This window comes from Carex rostrata, chromosome 3 (genome assembly GCF_964058835.1).
Source record: "Carex rostrata chromosome 3, lpCarRost1.2, whole genome shotgun sequence".
NCBI classification, from domain to species: domain Eukaryota; kingdom Viridiplantae; phylum Streptophyta; class Magnoliopsida; order Poales; family Cyperaceae; genus Carex; species Carex rostrata.
In genome coordinates, this window is record NC_135920.1 from 15,603,319 (window position 1) to 15,616,965 (window position 13,647).

A 13,647-nucleotide genomic window follows, 5' to 3' on the forward strand; every position below is an offset into this window, starting at 1 on the left:
TCGAGTTTAATTGCTAAATTATTTCATTGAGTTCGTCCATGTCCACGTTAATTCCGTAAATTAACGTTTTTTCAAGCGCAAAAAAAGATTGAAATAAAATCAGGGTCAATAATATTCGTTTTCTTTTTTCTTTTTTCTTATCAAAATTGAACAACTGTTGACTGTTGAGACATAAAACAATGGACCAACTTCACAAACAAAGTAGCAAATTGGTGGAGCCCACTCCATCCGACGTGGTACCCTACACAGAGCTCCACCACTAGGGGTGCAAACGGATCGGATAGTGCTCAATTCATATCCGTATCCGTATTTTTTTTCGGATACGGATCGGATAGTAACCGGATACGGATACGGATCGGATATTAAACGGATACAGATACGGATCGGATATTTTCGGATACGAATACAGATACGGATATAATTCGGATTTCTAATTCAAAATATATATCTAATTAACTTGTTACACCATTACAAAATATATATCTGATTAACTAAAATTCACCAACATAACTATACAATACAAAAGATAAATAGACACAAATTTTTTTTCTCAAATCTTAACATATCCGGATGGAATATGCTAGCATGCTATGCATAGCATAGAACCCCTTCATGCAACGGCTCGGATTTTGAGTTTTCAAAATCCTAATGGTCGATCCGAACCGTTCATTTTGTTCTCCATATTAATATGTGTTTGGAGACCAAATTTTACATTTTTTGGAATTTTTTTTTACTATTTCTTTAGATTTATTGAAAATTGCTATTTTTTTATGGTCCAGATTTGCTGAAAACAGCGATTTTCAATAAATCTAAAGAAATAGTAAACAAATTCCAAAAAATGTAAAATTTGGTCTTCAAACACATATTAATATGGAGAACAAGATGAACGGTTCGGATCGACCATTAGGATTTTGAAAACTCGAAATCCAAGCTGTTGCATGGAGGGGTTCTATGCTATGCATATCATGCTAGCATATTCCTATCCAGATATTCTAAAAATTAAAATATCCGGATCCGGATAATTATCCGTATCCGATTCCGAAACTCAACCCGTATCCGTATCCGAATCCGCATAAAAAAAATCCGTATCCGAATACGCAAAAATTCGGATACGGATCCGGAATCGGACGGGTAATATCCGACCCGTTTGCACCCCTATCCACCACCACTTCCATACCATCGTCACGTGGCTACTTACTACGTGCCGCTGCTCCACAATTACACACGGTGTTTCTTTTTCTCTTTCCTTTTTCTCCCCTTTTGCGCTTGTTAATAAAAAAGTTGAATAAAACAAAAAAAAAAAAAAAAAGTTATCCTGGTGGTGGTGGTGGACCCCACATCACATAGCGTTAGAGCCCACTAGTGAGAAGAAAAATCACGCTGCCTATATAATTACATAAACATAAACATAAACAACAGCGCAGCATCCAGATTCCAGAGCAATCTCATGATTTCTATCGCTTCTTCCCCACCAACTCACCAGTACAAGGAAATGGAAACCAAATATCTTATCCGATCCAGTTCTCTCCAGTACCCGACAAGAGGCACTCGAATAAGTTTCTCTCAGAGGAGGTGCATCAGCATGGCGGTTCATGTCGGGTCGGGTGAGAGGGATCGGGTTGGAAACAGGCCCGGTATTGTTCTAAGAAGAACGAAGTCTGACACAGAGATGGTGGTACCCGTACCAGAGAAGAAGATGGAGGGAGAGAAGCAGCGGATGAGAGAGTATTACAGAGAGATGCTAAGATTGGACCCGGAAAACTCGCTTCTACTCACAAACTATGGCAAATTCTTGCACGAGGTACGTACATATATATATACGTGCTAGCTACTTATACATACAAAATTCAATTAACTAAATATATATAATATAATATAATGAATGAAGTTGTATTTACAGGTGGAAGGGGACGTGGAAGGGGCAAAGGAGTGCTATGAGAGAGCCATAGTGGCAGGCGGTGGTACTAGCGGCACTGGAGATGAAAATGGAGAGGTGATGGCCCTTTACGGGACGCTAATTTGGGAAAAGGAGAGGGAGAAGGACAGAGCAGAGGTGTACATGGAAAGAGCAGTTAACGCCTCTCCTAATGACTGGTTAGCTAACTATTGCAGTTCATTACAAACTAATTAATCTGAACAGAATTATATCTACTATTTATTTGTTTTTGAAGAGAGCTAGTTAATTAACTTGTGAAAAGAAAAATGAAGTTGACGTACGGTGTAAATTATACCAACAAAATATTTGGTGAAAGTCTAATGCTGGAGAAAAACATATATATATACATGCAGCTATGTGCTGGGTTCATACGCACACTTCCTGTGGGAAACAGAGGAGGAATCGGAATCGGAATCGGAATCGGACAGCACAACCTCAACCCCAACCCCAACCCCTGATTCAAGTCCACCGTTAGATAACAAATCCTGATATACAATGAATATAATTGAAGGGCTGTGAATACTATGAAAGGAGCCAAGAGTCCACCAAGTGGACTGTAAATAAGTAAGACCAAGGCTGAGATCAGTGTTTCCTTTTCAGAGTACTTTGGTTGAGAGCAACAAGCCTTCCAAGTCTTTTATTTAACAGAGAGCTAGGTGCCACCTGAATGAGAGAGAGGTGTGTGATGTCAGATTGGTTAATTTGCACCGTTGATGGCTGTGTGCTGGCGTCAGGATTAATTGGTGCTACTTAATTTGACTAGGACAGTTTTGACTGGAGGTGCATGCTCATTTTGTCTTCTTTGTTAATTGCTCCTTAATTTCTATGGGAATCAATCAAATTAGTAAAACAAACAATCGAAAAATTATGGACTAGCTATAATAGGTTATCTAACAAAAAATGAGTAATATCTTCCAGATGAGTTTGAAGCAAAATAAAATAATAATAATTTTAGTAAGTGACACTGTGACAGAGAGAGGTTAACTATCTGTCTAATTTTCTTTTGACATAAACTTGACTGTGCATCAGTTAACCAATGATGAAGGAACTCCATCCAAATCATGACTCAATTATTGATGGCAATATCTTTTTTCTATTTTTTCTTCTTCTTTTTTTACTTAGTCGTATATATAGATTTTGGGTTTACGTATTAAATATATTATTTCGTAGCTCCACAATGACACAAAAGGTATTGCTAAAAGTATTTAGAGATAACTGTTCTGTATTGTCGTCTATGGGATGTACGTTTATAGTTATTAATTATTAATTAAATTAATATTTTTCCTTAGGTCCACAATTATATAAAATGCAATGCTAAATATATTTGGAGAAATGGAGGTAATAGGGACCAACGAAAAAATAAAATAAAAGCTGAGCGATTATTAGAGCATGTGATATGGAAAAGATCGTTCAAAGAATTTATCATTCATGAATCAATTAAGTCTTTTTTGTATTTTTTTTTGGTTGAAAGCTGATAGGCGATTGCATTGATCAAATGATTTACAAAGTAGCTATTACATAGGTTTTTTTTTGTTAAAATTAAGAAGCATTAAAACTTATACATTGAACTACCTGTACAATCATCTAATTTGCTATGTCGGAAAATAAAATATACGTGAAGTCAGAGAATGCGAATTGATCTATTTGTGTCTGAATAACAAGTAGGCGGGCCTTCTGATTTTCTTCTCTGAGAATGTAGACACAGCAGTAATTTCTTCGAGTTGCATATCCTGCGGACTATGCCGCATCAAACTCTTTCTAGATGACGAAACATCTTCTTTTCGAATTTGACGCCGCCTAGAGGAGTTCACAGTTGAATCAAACCAGATCGGGACAGTCACCACTCAAGAGGAGGAAAGAAGAGGGCACTGAATCAAACCAAACCAGGACAGTCACCACTCAACCGAGATGGCACTGAATCAAACCAGATCGGGACAGTCACCATTCAAGAGGAGGAAAGAAGAGGGCACTGAATCAAACCAAACCAGGACAGTCACCACTCAACCGAGATGGCACTGAATCAAACCAGATCGGGACAGTCACCACTCAAGAGGAGGAAAGAAGAGGGCACTGAATCAAACCAAACCAGGACAGTCACCACTCAACCGAGATGACACTGAATCAAACCAGATCGGAAACTGAATCAACCAGATCATGGCAGTCATCATTGATAGAGGAGGAAGAAGAAGAAGAAAGAGAGAAGAAAGAAGACAACTCGTCGCGTTCTCGTCATCGGTAACAACCAAAATACATACCTTATTCATATATAGATATAGTAGATACTACGGAGCAGAATGAATTCACAAACCCTCAGTCGAATCTGAAAAGTCGAGACGAACGGAAAATACAACAAGCGGCGGAATTTTTGAACGAATATATCCGCTCAATTGAAATGCAGCAAGTTGAACTGAACAGACAAAGAGAGGTGGGTGGAGGGGCGGGGTGGAGAGGCGTGGTGGAGCTGGCCGACTCTCAAACCAGCTTCGTGGAACAGATCGCCCTTTCTTTCTTTCTTTTTCTTTTTTTTTTTCTTTTCTGCGGCTCGGCGGAGAGATCCCCAGGAGAGAGCAGTTGTGTCCGTTGATTATGTCATTGCTCCTTCATATCAAGCTTAGTCCTTTTTTGTATTTGGTGGTGTCATAATAAAGTAAAAGTAGTCGGTACTGGGTACCAGAAAGCTGGCATCAGTAGTTACTCATATTTAATCTCGCATGCATATATGTATTGGTGTGATGATGCTTTTATTTCCTTGTATATTCGAATAATTAATATGGTGAAATAGAGAGCATCATACATATAATATAAGTATAACCGTTCAGAGTTCAGACAATGGGTTTTCAGCTGGCAGCAAAGCCCAAAAAGCACCATGCATACATTTCCATAAGGCTGCAAATTAATTAAGCCTAAATATGGACCGATTTGATATGGGCTATTAATTAATTAAGATGGTGAAATCTTGATTGAAGCAGTTCTAAACGCACTCATGGCCTTTTATATTATATTATATTATATTAAGAAGATGCATGCATGAAGGAACCTATTCCTGGCTTGCAGTTGCAGTTGCAGCTGGCAGATTCTAAAGTCAAAAGAAGGAATCTTATCATGTCATTCCATTTGCAACTCGCATGCACTTGGAAAATTAATTAAATTGCAACCATTGGAGATGAGATGATATATATATATATAATAACACAAGGAATAAAAAAGACCAAAAGGTAAGATTCTGATCGATAACTCTAAATCCTATCACGATCCACGGAGCTAGATTAGATTTTCCACCACCAAGTAGACTGACTATGCATGTCTCACCCTTGGGCCTTGGGGTGTCTTCTGGGCCACCTTCTGCTTGAGCGATTCTCACTCGACGCATATATCTCACACTGTCGCACTTAATCCGCCTATCGTCAGAGTCAGAGCGCATCCCAATCCAACCGCAGCACACTTTCCTCTTTTTTCCAATTTTAACGATTATCCATAATTTTCAAGTGAATTAAGGAAAAAGATAATCGCCTTCCTTCTGGTAGATGATTTTGGTGGGATTAGATTTAGATGGAGAAGATAATCGCCTCAGAATTAGAATTGGTCCACCGCTCTTCCTTCCTTCCTTTCCCCTGTTTTGTTTTGTTTTGTTTTGTTATCCTAAAGCCGACCCGACCCGACCCTATCCAGTATCCACTCTCTCTCTCTCTCTCTCTCTCTCTCTCTCTCTCTCTGCAGATGAGTTAGTTAGGCCTGTCCTATCATATGTTAAAAACACCGAAACTTAAAATTAAAATTATGGCCATATGGGTCCCACTGTCAGCCTTCATTTGTTGGAACTTGGAAGTGGATTATGTTCGTTTTGGTCGCAAAAACAAATAACCGGTGGCGGTGGGTGATCCCAGACCCAGACCCAAAAATGAGATTGGAAGGCTTCCCTATAAAGAAAAGATGACCCTTATCTTTTTCTCTCTTTTTTTCTCCTCCTCCTCACCTCTCTCTCTCTCTCTCGATCCCCCTCGCATCGCATGTTGCATGTCTCATGTAATTCTTCTTCTTCTTCTTCTTGGGTAAATCTTCTACCGATACCGATTCCATTAATTCTTTTCTTCTACTGACTCGTTACTAATTCCTCCTCTACTAATTAAAATTCTCAACCAACCCCCAATCGGACAACAAATCGACAAATTAAGAGGGTTTCTTCAATTTGCGATGGAGATGGAGACAGAGAAAAGTCCTTCTGGAAGGTTCTCCATCGGCTACGCCTTAGCACCCAAGAAGCAAGAGAGTTTCATCCAACCCTCGCTCATTTCTCTCGCTCGTTCTCGAGGCATCGACCTCATAGCCATCGATCCAGCAAAACCTCTTTTATCCCAAGGTCCTTTCCATTGTGTGCTCCACAAACTCTCTGGTGATGAATGGCGATCTAACCTAGATGCCTTCTCAGCTGTCCATCCACAGATTCCTATTATCGACCGTCCTGATGCAATTGAGAGGCTGCACAACCGAATCTCAATGCTTCAAGTAGTCTCTGAGCTGGACACCTCTACTTCCGCCTCCGCCTCAGGTGACACATTTGGTATACCCTCCCAAGTCGTGGTGTACGACTCAGGCTCCTTGGCAGATTCAGGTTTGGTTGAGGCCCTCCGCTTTCCAATAATAGCAAAACCATTGGTGGCTGATGGCACTGCCCGGTCCCACAAGATGTCCCTTGTCTTTACGAGAGACGGTTTGCACAAACTCAAACCGCCATTGGTCCTTCAAGAATTTGTTAACCATGGTGGGGTCATTTTTAAGGTGTATGTTGTGGGGACGCATGTCACTTGTGTAAAGCGCCGATCTTTACCAGATGTGTCAAAGGAAACCCTTCTACAATGCCCGGCAGAAGGGTCAGTATCTTTCTCTCAGATCTCTAACTTGACCGCCAAAGGGCAAATACGTGGTGCGCAGGAGGAGCTGACCCGGCTGGATGAAGCTGAGATGCCTCCTATCAGTTTTGTGACAGAGATTGCTAGTGGATTAAGAAAGGCATTGGGATTGAGCCTGTTTAACTTTGACATGATTAGAGATACTCGAGTTGGGACTCGCTATCTTATAATTGATATCAATTATTTCCCAGGGTATGCTAAGATGCCAAGCTATGAGAGCGTGTTAACTGATTTCTTTTCTGAGATTGTGCACAAAGAGGATGAACAAAATGAAGAGTCCAATAACCATAAAATTGAAGTGGCGTAATGGGGATTGTTGCAAGATTGAATTGAAGTGGATGCTCTAACTGATAGGTATATATATGAACACTCTACTCTACTCTACTCTACTCTTGTATGAATTAAATTGTATGAATTGGTAGGGGTGGTGGGGGGGGGTATGGGTCTAGAGACCAGTTTTCTTGTTTCTCCTTTTACTTTTTATATCAATCAAGGGAATCTATTTACAAAGAAGTTCTTTTTGCCGGCTTGTTATTGTGTGTTGATTTCTAGCAGTCTTTTTGGGTTGGTTTTGTGATTAGATGTTAGAAGCTGGCACCTTGCATTGGTCAACAATGTTGCATGTTACTTGTTAAAAACTTCCTTAATGAGAGGAGGAAATGTGCATTTTGTGTTTCTCTCTGATGCTTTGAGAGGTGAGGTGAGGTGAGGTGAGGTATTAATTACATGGTATAGAGCTCTATCTATCTATCTATCTATCTATCTATCTATCGCTACTGCCACAAATCCACAGCCACTTAACAGCCAATAGTTTGTGAATTGAATTGAATGTGTACCCATCCTAGAGATGGAGATACCAATCCTTTTCTTGTTTACTGTTATATTGATTCTCTGATCTCTCTCCAATCTCAATCTCCATGGTTGTACGGTACCTTTTTTCTCTTGGCTGGTATCCATTCTTTTTAGAGATAATCAGATATTGTTTTCTGAATTGGTTATAACATAACAGTACTACATATTTAGGAATCAGATGCGAAGTGCAAAGTGGAAACACCTTTTATTCTTCTTGATATTCCAGCAATAAATAAGTGATGCGTGCCTATTTATTCCTTTTACCTTTTACCTTTTACCTTTTACCTTTTACCTTTTACGTTCTGGTCCTCTTGTCTGTACAAGTAATAAATAATTTAAATGCTGATTCCAGCAATAAATAAGTACTGTTTGCAACCCTATATTGATTATGAATCAAGTTGTTTTTGTTGTTAAATTTAAGGGACCCCTCATCAACCTTCACATGGATGAAACGCGGCATTATGATTTAACAAATAAACAGAAATAAATCTTGTAATGAAGGCAAGGATAGGAAAAATCCAATAGAATTTGTAATTACCATAGACATTCTTATCTTATGTCTTATCTATCCTATCCAAGCAGGCTATAGATCAAATAAAAGTTCACTGGACATCGAATAATCGATCAGGCTAGGCTATAGATCACTAATGGGCTGCGTTTTAAAATTTTAAAGGTTTTCAGAGGATTGCAATTGCTGAATTGCATATCACCAAGTTGGGCTTATGACAGATTCTTATTCATCGTTTTACATCTTAAATATCCATAATTCCATAAATGGTCTGAATAGGCCTCGACAAGGAGAAGGGTCCCTGATCAGAACAGGTTCGTCACGGCATGTAACATTACCTATCCGTCACTCATATATTGTATAGTTTGTTTATTCGTGTAACGTTCATGTATCACTTTGATAGTAAATCACACATATAAAGATGTACATTTACTTGTACAGGTCTTAAGCCACTTTATAATTTTATAATTTTAATTATATATATACAATTTTAATTGAATTTTAATATTTTATAACTTTTTATATAGTCCCCTCGTAAAATATCACATGTCAACTTATAGATTGGTGGTTAAAGTTTATTTTATAATTGCGAAGAGTATGGGTTAAATTTTCACCAATAATATGTTGTGCATTTTAAGTTTTAGCATTCCTATCGATGATGTTGGGCAAGCTCAGCTTAGGCTTCCTCAGAGCTCCTTAGTGCTCTAAATAGTTTTAAGCTTACTGAACAGATTCTCCTTAGTGTAGCTTAATCTCAACTCTTTAGTGTTCCTTTTGCCTACTTTTTTTAAACTTGTCTAAGTTTTTAAGTCATAATTTCACATAGCTTAAGTATTTTGTCAAATTTAAAATTTTCTCAAAAAAAATTACTTTTCAATTTTAGTGTATCTTAAAAATTACATAAATGTTCTAGTCCCCGAGCCATCATACTCGAGCGCATCCCTCAAGTAATTTAACATAAAACCTTCCAATGTTGTCTAACTACTATTTTCAGCGCTAATATCCAAACATTTAAACACATATTCATAACCTTTTAAAATGTTACTCACAAACATTTAAATATTTATCTGAAAGCATTTCTAAATAGTTTTAACTACTTTGGTCTTCAAGCCAAAAAGAAAAAATTATTTTCACTCACTCTTTTTTTATTTATTTTTTCTCTGATCATTCTAATTCATTTTCCCGACAACTTGTGATGAATTTTACGAATATAAAAATACGAACGTTTTCTATTCGATTTTATCTTTCAAATAAGATCAATGAAGAGATACTTTTGAGTAATTTTGATGTCATTTGTTTTTTGTAAAGTAGAACTCATAGGCACTTTAAATTTTCAAGTTTTTAAATCTTAGTCTATAACCATTAAAATTTTCAAGGCTTTGTACATGAGATTTATATGCTTTGTACATGCAGTGTTACTGTTGAGATTTATATGAAAGATTTGAGGGCTTGTAAACAAAGGTTTAAATTATTTTGAGGCGAAATAAAAAAAAAAACTAAAAGTCACAGAGATTTAAAGAGGTAAAAAAAGACGATACAAATATAACTCGAAAATTATTCTTCATGGATCTCATTTGAAAAAGAAAATCAAGTAAAAGTTCATATTTTTAGATTCGCAAAATTCATCACGGATTGTCAGAAAAATGGACGAGAATGATTAGAGGGAAAAAAAAAAGTATGTAAAATGAATCTTTCCTCTTTTGACTTAAAGACAAAAGTAGTTAGAAGTTAAATCTACCTAAATTTAGAATTTTAATAATTTCAGATAGAGGTTTAAATGTTTGCGAGTAACATTTTAAAATGTTATAAATAGAGTTTTAAATGTTTGGATATTAATGTTAGAACTATAAGTTAGACAATATTAAAAGTTTTTTTTTTGTTAAACTACTTAATGACACGTTTGAGGATTTTGTTTGAGATAAAATTATCAGGCTCCTAAAAATTAAGCCTCACATGTTACACATTTACGTGATATTTTTTTTTGATAAAATATGACGTAATCAAATTACAACAGGAAACGATATTAGTTATCTTACGATCAGGTCTAGAGTGGGAAAAATGGCACAGCGGAGTCGGTTTCGTTAAGAAACGGCACAGCACGTATTATTGTTTTGTGCCGTGACTTGCGTGTTGCATGCCGCGATCACCCCTTGACATTTTGGTCACGGCACATCATGCCAAAGATCCGGTCACAGCATAGCATGTAATCATGCGAGTCACGTATAATTAGGACCGTTAGGTCTTAATCAAATGGTAAATCTTGAATAAACTAACTTCAATTATGAAAAAATAGTTAAAAGTGAGAAACGTGATCAGTTACGTTTGAACACGGCACGCGAATAGTCACAGCATGACTCGCGTGCGATGACCACCCCTTGACATTTTGGTCACGATACGAGTCACTGTTCACTTGATCACGGTACAAAACCAAAATCACAACGTGTTAGTGAGGGCACGGCACGTTTTTTCCACACTAATAAGATCACATTTTTTGTCACTAATATAATGGATACAAACGGAGTGTAGCTCTACACGTGGCAGAGCAGGGGGAGTGCCACTTGCCTCACGTAAATGGACAGCTGGATAGAGAGACCCTGCTAACCTACTGAGAAGAGAAGGCAGCCAGCGCCCAGCGGCCAAGTGTGTGTGCTCACTGTGCTGCAGTCTGCATCAGAATTTTCTTCTTTTTTCGTTCATTTTTTAATCACAGTAAACTAGCCAGTACATTTAATGTTGAAGATATATAGGCGCTTTGAAATTATAGGACACTTAAAAAAAAAAAAAAAAACTTTTTTTATACTGAATTATATATATGTGTGTGTGTGTGTGTGTGTGTCAAAGTCAAACTATTATATATATAAGATTAAATTCATTGAAGAATTTTAGGTACTTGATCTTAAGAATATATAATCGGACCAATTTTAAAATGAAGACTTATGAGGCAAATTAACCGATGAGCCAGATTCTCATGTTTGTTTAATTGAGTGTGAGATCAAGAGATGCAATTAATCTTCTCTATCTTCGTCACACAGCCTTCTTTAGTTTAGTGGAAGGGCTTGTTACGTCTCTAGCTCTCACTATTTATTATTTCACCTCTATTCTTGATGTTGATGTGCGCCTCTTCTTCGAATTCATATATAAAATTTATTATGAACCGTCAATTATCGTATAAACTGAGGTAGTTTATCCACAACGCAAAAAAAAAAAAAAAAAAAAAAAAAAAAAAAAAAAAAAAAAAAACAATTCAAATCTAGCTAGCATCACTTTTAAAATATCTCGAATCATTACCCAACTGCTGACATTAACAACGATATCATTTTTCTGATAGAATTTTGACTCGGACCAATAAGAGTGTAATTTACATTAGCACTTCATTCAACATCGGTACTTTTGCAATGAAATATGCACTGTTGTCATAATTAATCCGGATATAAAACATTATCGATATTTTTGTAATGAAACATCAATGCATTATTTTCAAACTTTAAACAACTATAATTTATTGTAGAAGACACCAATTTGAACATTTTATCTCAATTCAGAAAGATCGCGAAGAGACTAATAATGTAGTGTTCTAAGCATAAGCTGAGGAAGCTAAAAGAGCCATAATTACCCTACAAAAATACATCATTTAGGACCTTAAAACTTCAATTGAAGCTTCTAATTCTACGACCAGTTAATTATTCATTAGAAATTTTATTTTACAATAATCAACATTCTAAAATTGAGTACCGATATTACAAAAAGTTATAAAGTTGACAAAAAAATTCAAATATTATTAAATTATTAACCATGCATGGTAACAATTTTTAATTAGATTTGAGAAGTTAAAAAAAATCTCCTATTGCTGACAATGCCACGAGAGAAATGGTACCGTTTATAATGTTAGCAGTTGAGTTATAATTCGAAGATTTTTGAAAGTAATGTTATGTATGGATTTTTTTTAATTTTTTTTACGTTATGGATAAAAATTTCTGATAATTACATCATATAAATTTTCATAACTTTGTCGTAAATTCTTCAATATTATAATCAATTTTCATTTGTTAGTTGCTACACGTAGAATTGTACGATTGCATACTACACTTACATGCAGGGGCGGATGCAGAATTTTGATCAGGGTAAGGTAAGAAATTATTAAATCAGGTTTAAATATATAATCGAGTCCAAACCCATTAAATAATCAGGTACCAGATAAAACATGATAACAAAAACAATATTATAACACAATTTACTCTATAATATTTAAATAATCAACTAATCAAACTACTAATTAAACATGACAAAAAACCAACAAAATAGTATTTTTTTTTCATAACAAAAACAATACAAATAGTATTTTTTTTACATATTAAAAAAAAACTAGATACTATATAATTAAGTCAATGGAGAGAGTTTTCCTTTACGGGTCTTCATAGATTAGAATATTTGCATAATTATTTCATCATTGACACGCATAAATAACTCCTCAATGTAAGTAACTAACAAATCATTCATCCATTGATCTCCTATGGTACTTCTTAAGTTATTTTTCAAGAAATTCATTGCCGAAAATATCCTTTCAACACTAGTGGTCACCATCGGCAATATCAATGCCAATTTCACTAATTCTTAAACCAAAAGATAAACATTGTACTTGTCCGTTTCCACCATTTTTTGAGAAAGTTCACTTAAACTCTTTAGCTCAAAATCTCTATCATCTTTCATATCTAAGTGCTAATTCTCCAATTGACTCTCTAGGGTTAATAGATCGTATTGGTTGAAATCAATGAGATAAAATTGAGCAAATTGAAGCAACCTATCTTTGTTATATGATGAAAAAAGAGTTCTTCAGATCTAAGCATGACATACAAATAAGAAGTTCGGTATTGATTTCCGTGAATCTTTCACCAAGCTCTAGCAATTGCATATCAATAACCATGTAAAACAAATCAACACGATAATAATGCAGATTAGTTAAGTTTGTTGAACATTGTGGGTTCACTACATATAAATTCTCTATATTTGGAACTATAATACCATGTTTGTCACAAAATGTACACACTTCTTGAAATAATAGATCCCAACCATTATCTCTCATATCTTGTAACCTAGATTTTGCATAATTCACCAAATACATAGCATTCAACATATCTTGATCTTTGCGTTGCAAGATTTGCGATAGATCATTTGTGATGTTTATTATTTGCCTCATGAGATAACAAAAAAAATACAAACTCAAAAGTTTGCATAGATAAATGATATGTACCACCATCAGCTTTTTGGTAATTGTATTTTCTTCCTTTTGTACAACCTCAAGTACATCTAGAATGACTTAAATTCATGCTGAATTTGTCACTCACTTCAAGCGGATTTACACACAAGACCAACCGGCTCTAAGTCCAGCCCAAATCCCATAAGCAGTAGGGAATAAAATAAAGAGCATCCCGTTTGAACAGGCTCAA

At 36.0% G+C, this 13,647-nt stretch overlaps 3 protein-coding genes across 3 annotated transcripts in view; 2 read left to right on the forward strand and 1 right to left on the reverse strand.

Annotated features, from left to right (window-relative positions):
* Positions 1–13,647, reverse strand: part of LOC144551784 (NADH dehydrogenase [ubiquinone] 1 beta subcomplex subunit 10-B-like) — an 80,744-nt gene that overhangs the window by 45,230 nt on the left and 21,867 nt on the right. The window lies entirely within an intron of this gene.
* LOC144551779 (uncharacterized) lies at positions 1,412–3,514 on the forward strand. Its single transcript, XM_078299886.1, has 3 exons — positions 1,412–1,801; positions 1,901–2,094; positions 2,290–3,514. Exons 1-3 carry the CDS (start codon positions 1,448–1,450, stop codon positions 2,423–2,425), a joined length of 684 nt encoding a protein of 227 aa, XP_078156012.1. The 5' UTR covers positions 1,412–1,447; the 3' UTR covers positions 2,426–3,514.
* ITPK1 (Inositol 1,3,4-trisphosphate 5/6-kinase family protein) lies at positions 5,902–7,368 on the forward strand. The gene has a single exon (XM_078299887.1). It carries the CDS (start codon positions 6,128–6,130, stop codon positions 7,148–7,150), a length of 1,023 nt encoding a protein of 340 aa, XP_078156013.1. The 5' UTR covers positions 5,902–6,127; the 3' UTR covers positions 7,151–7,368.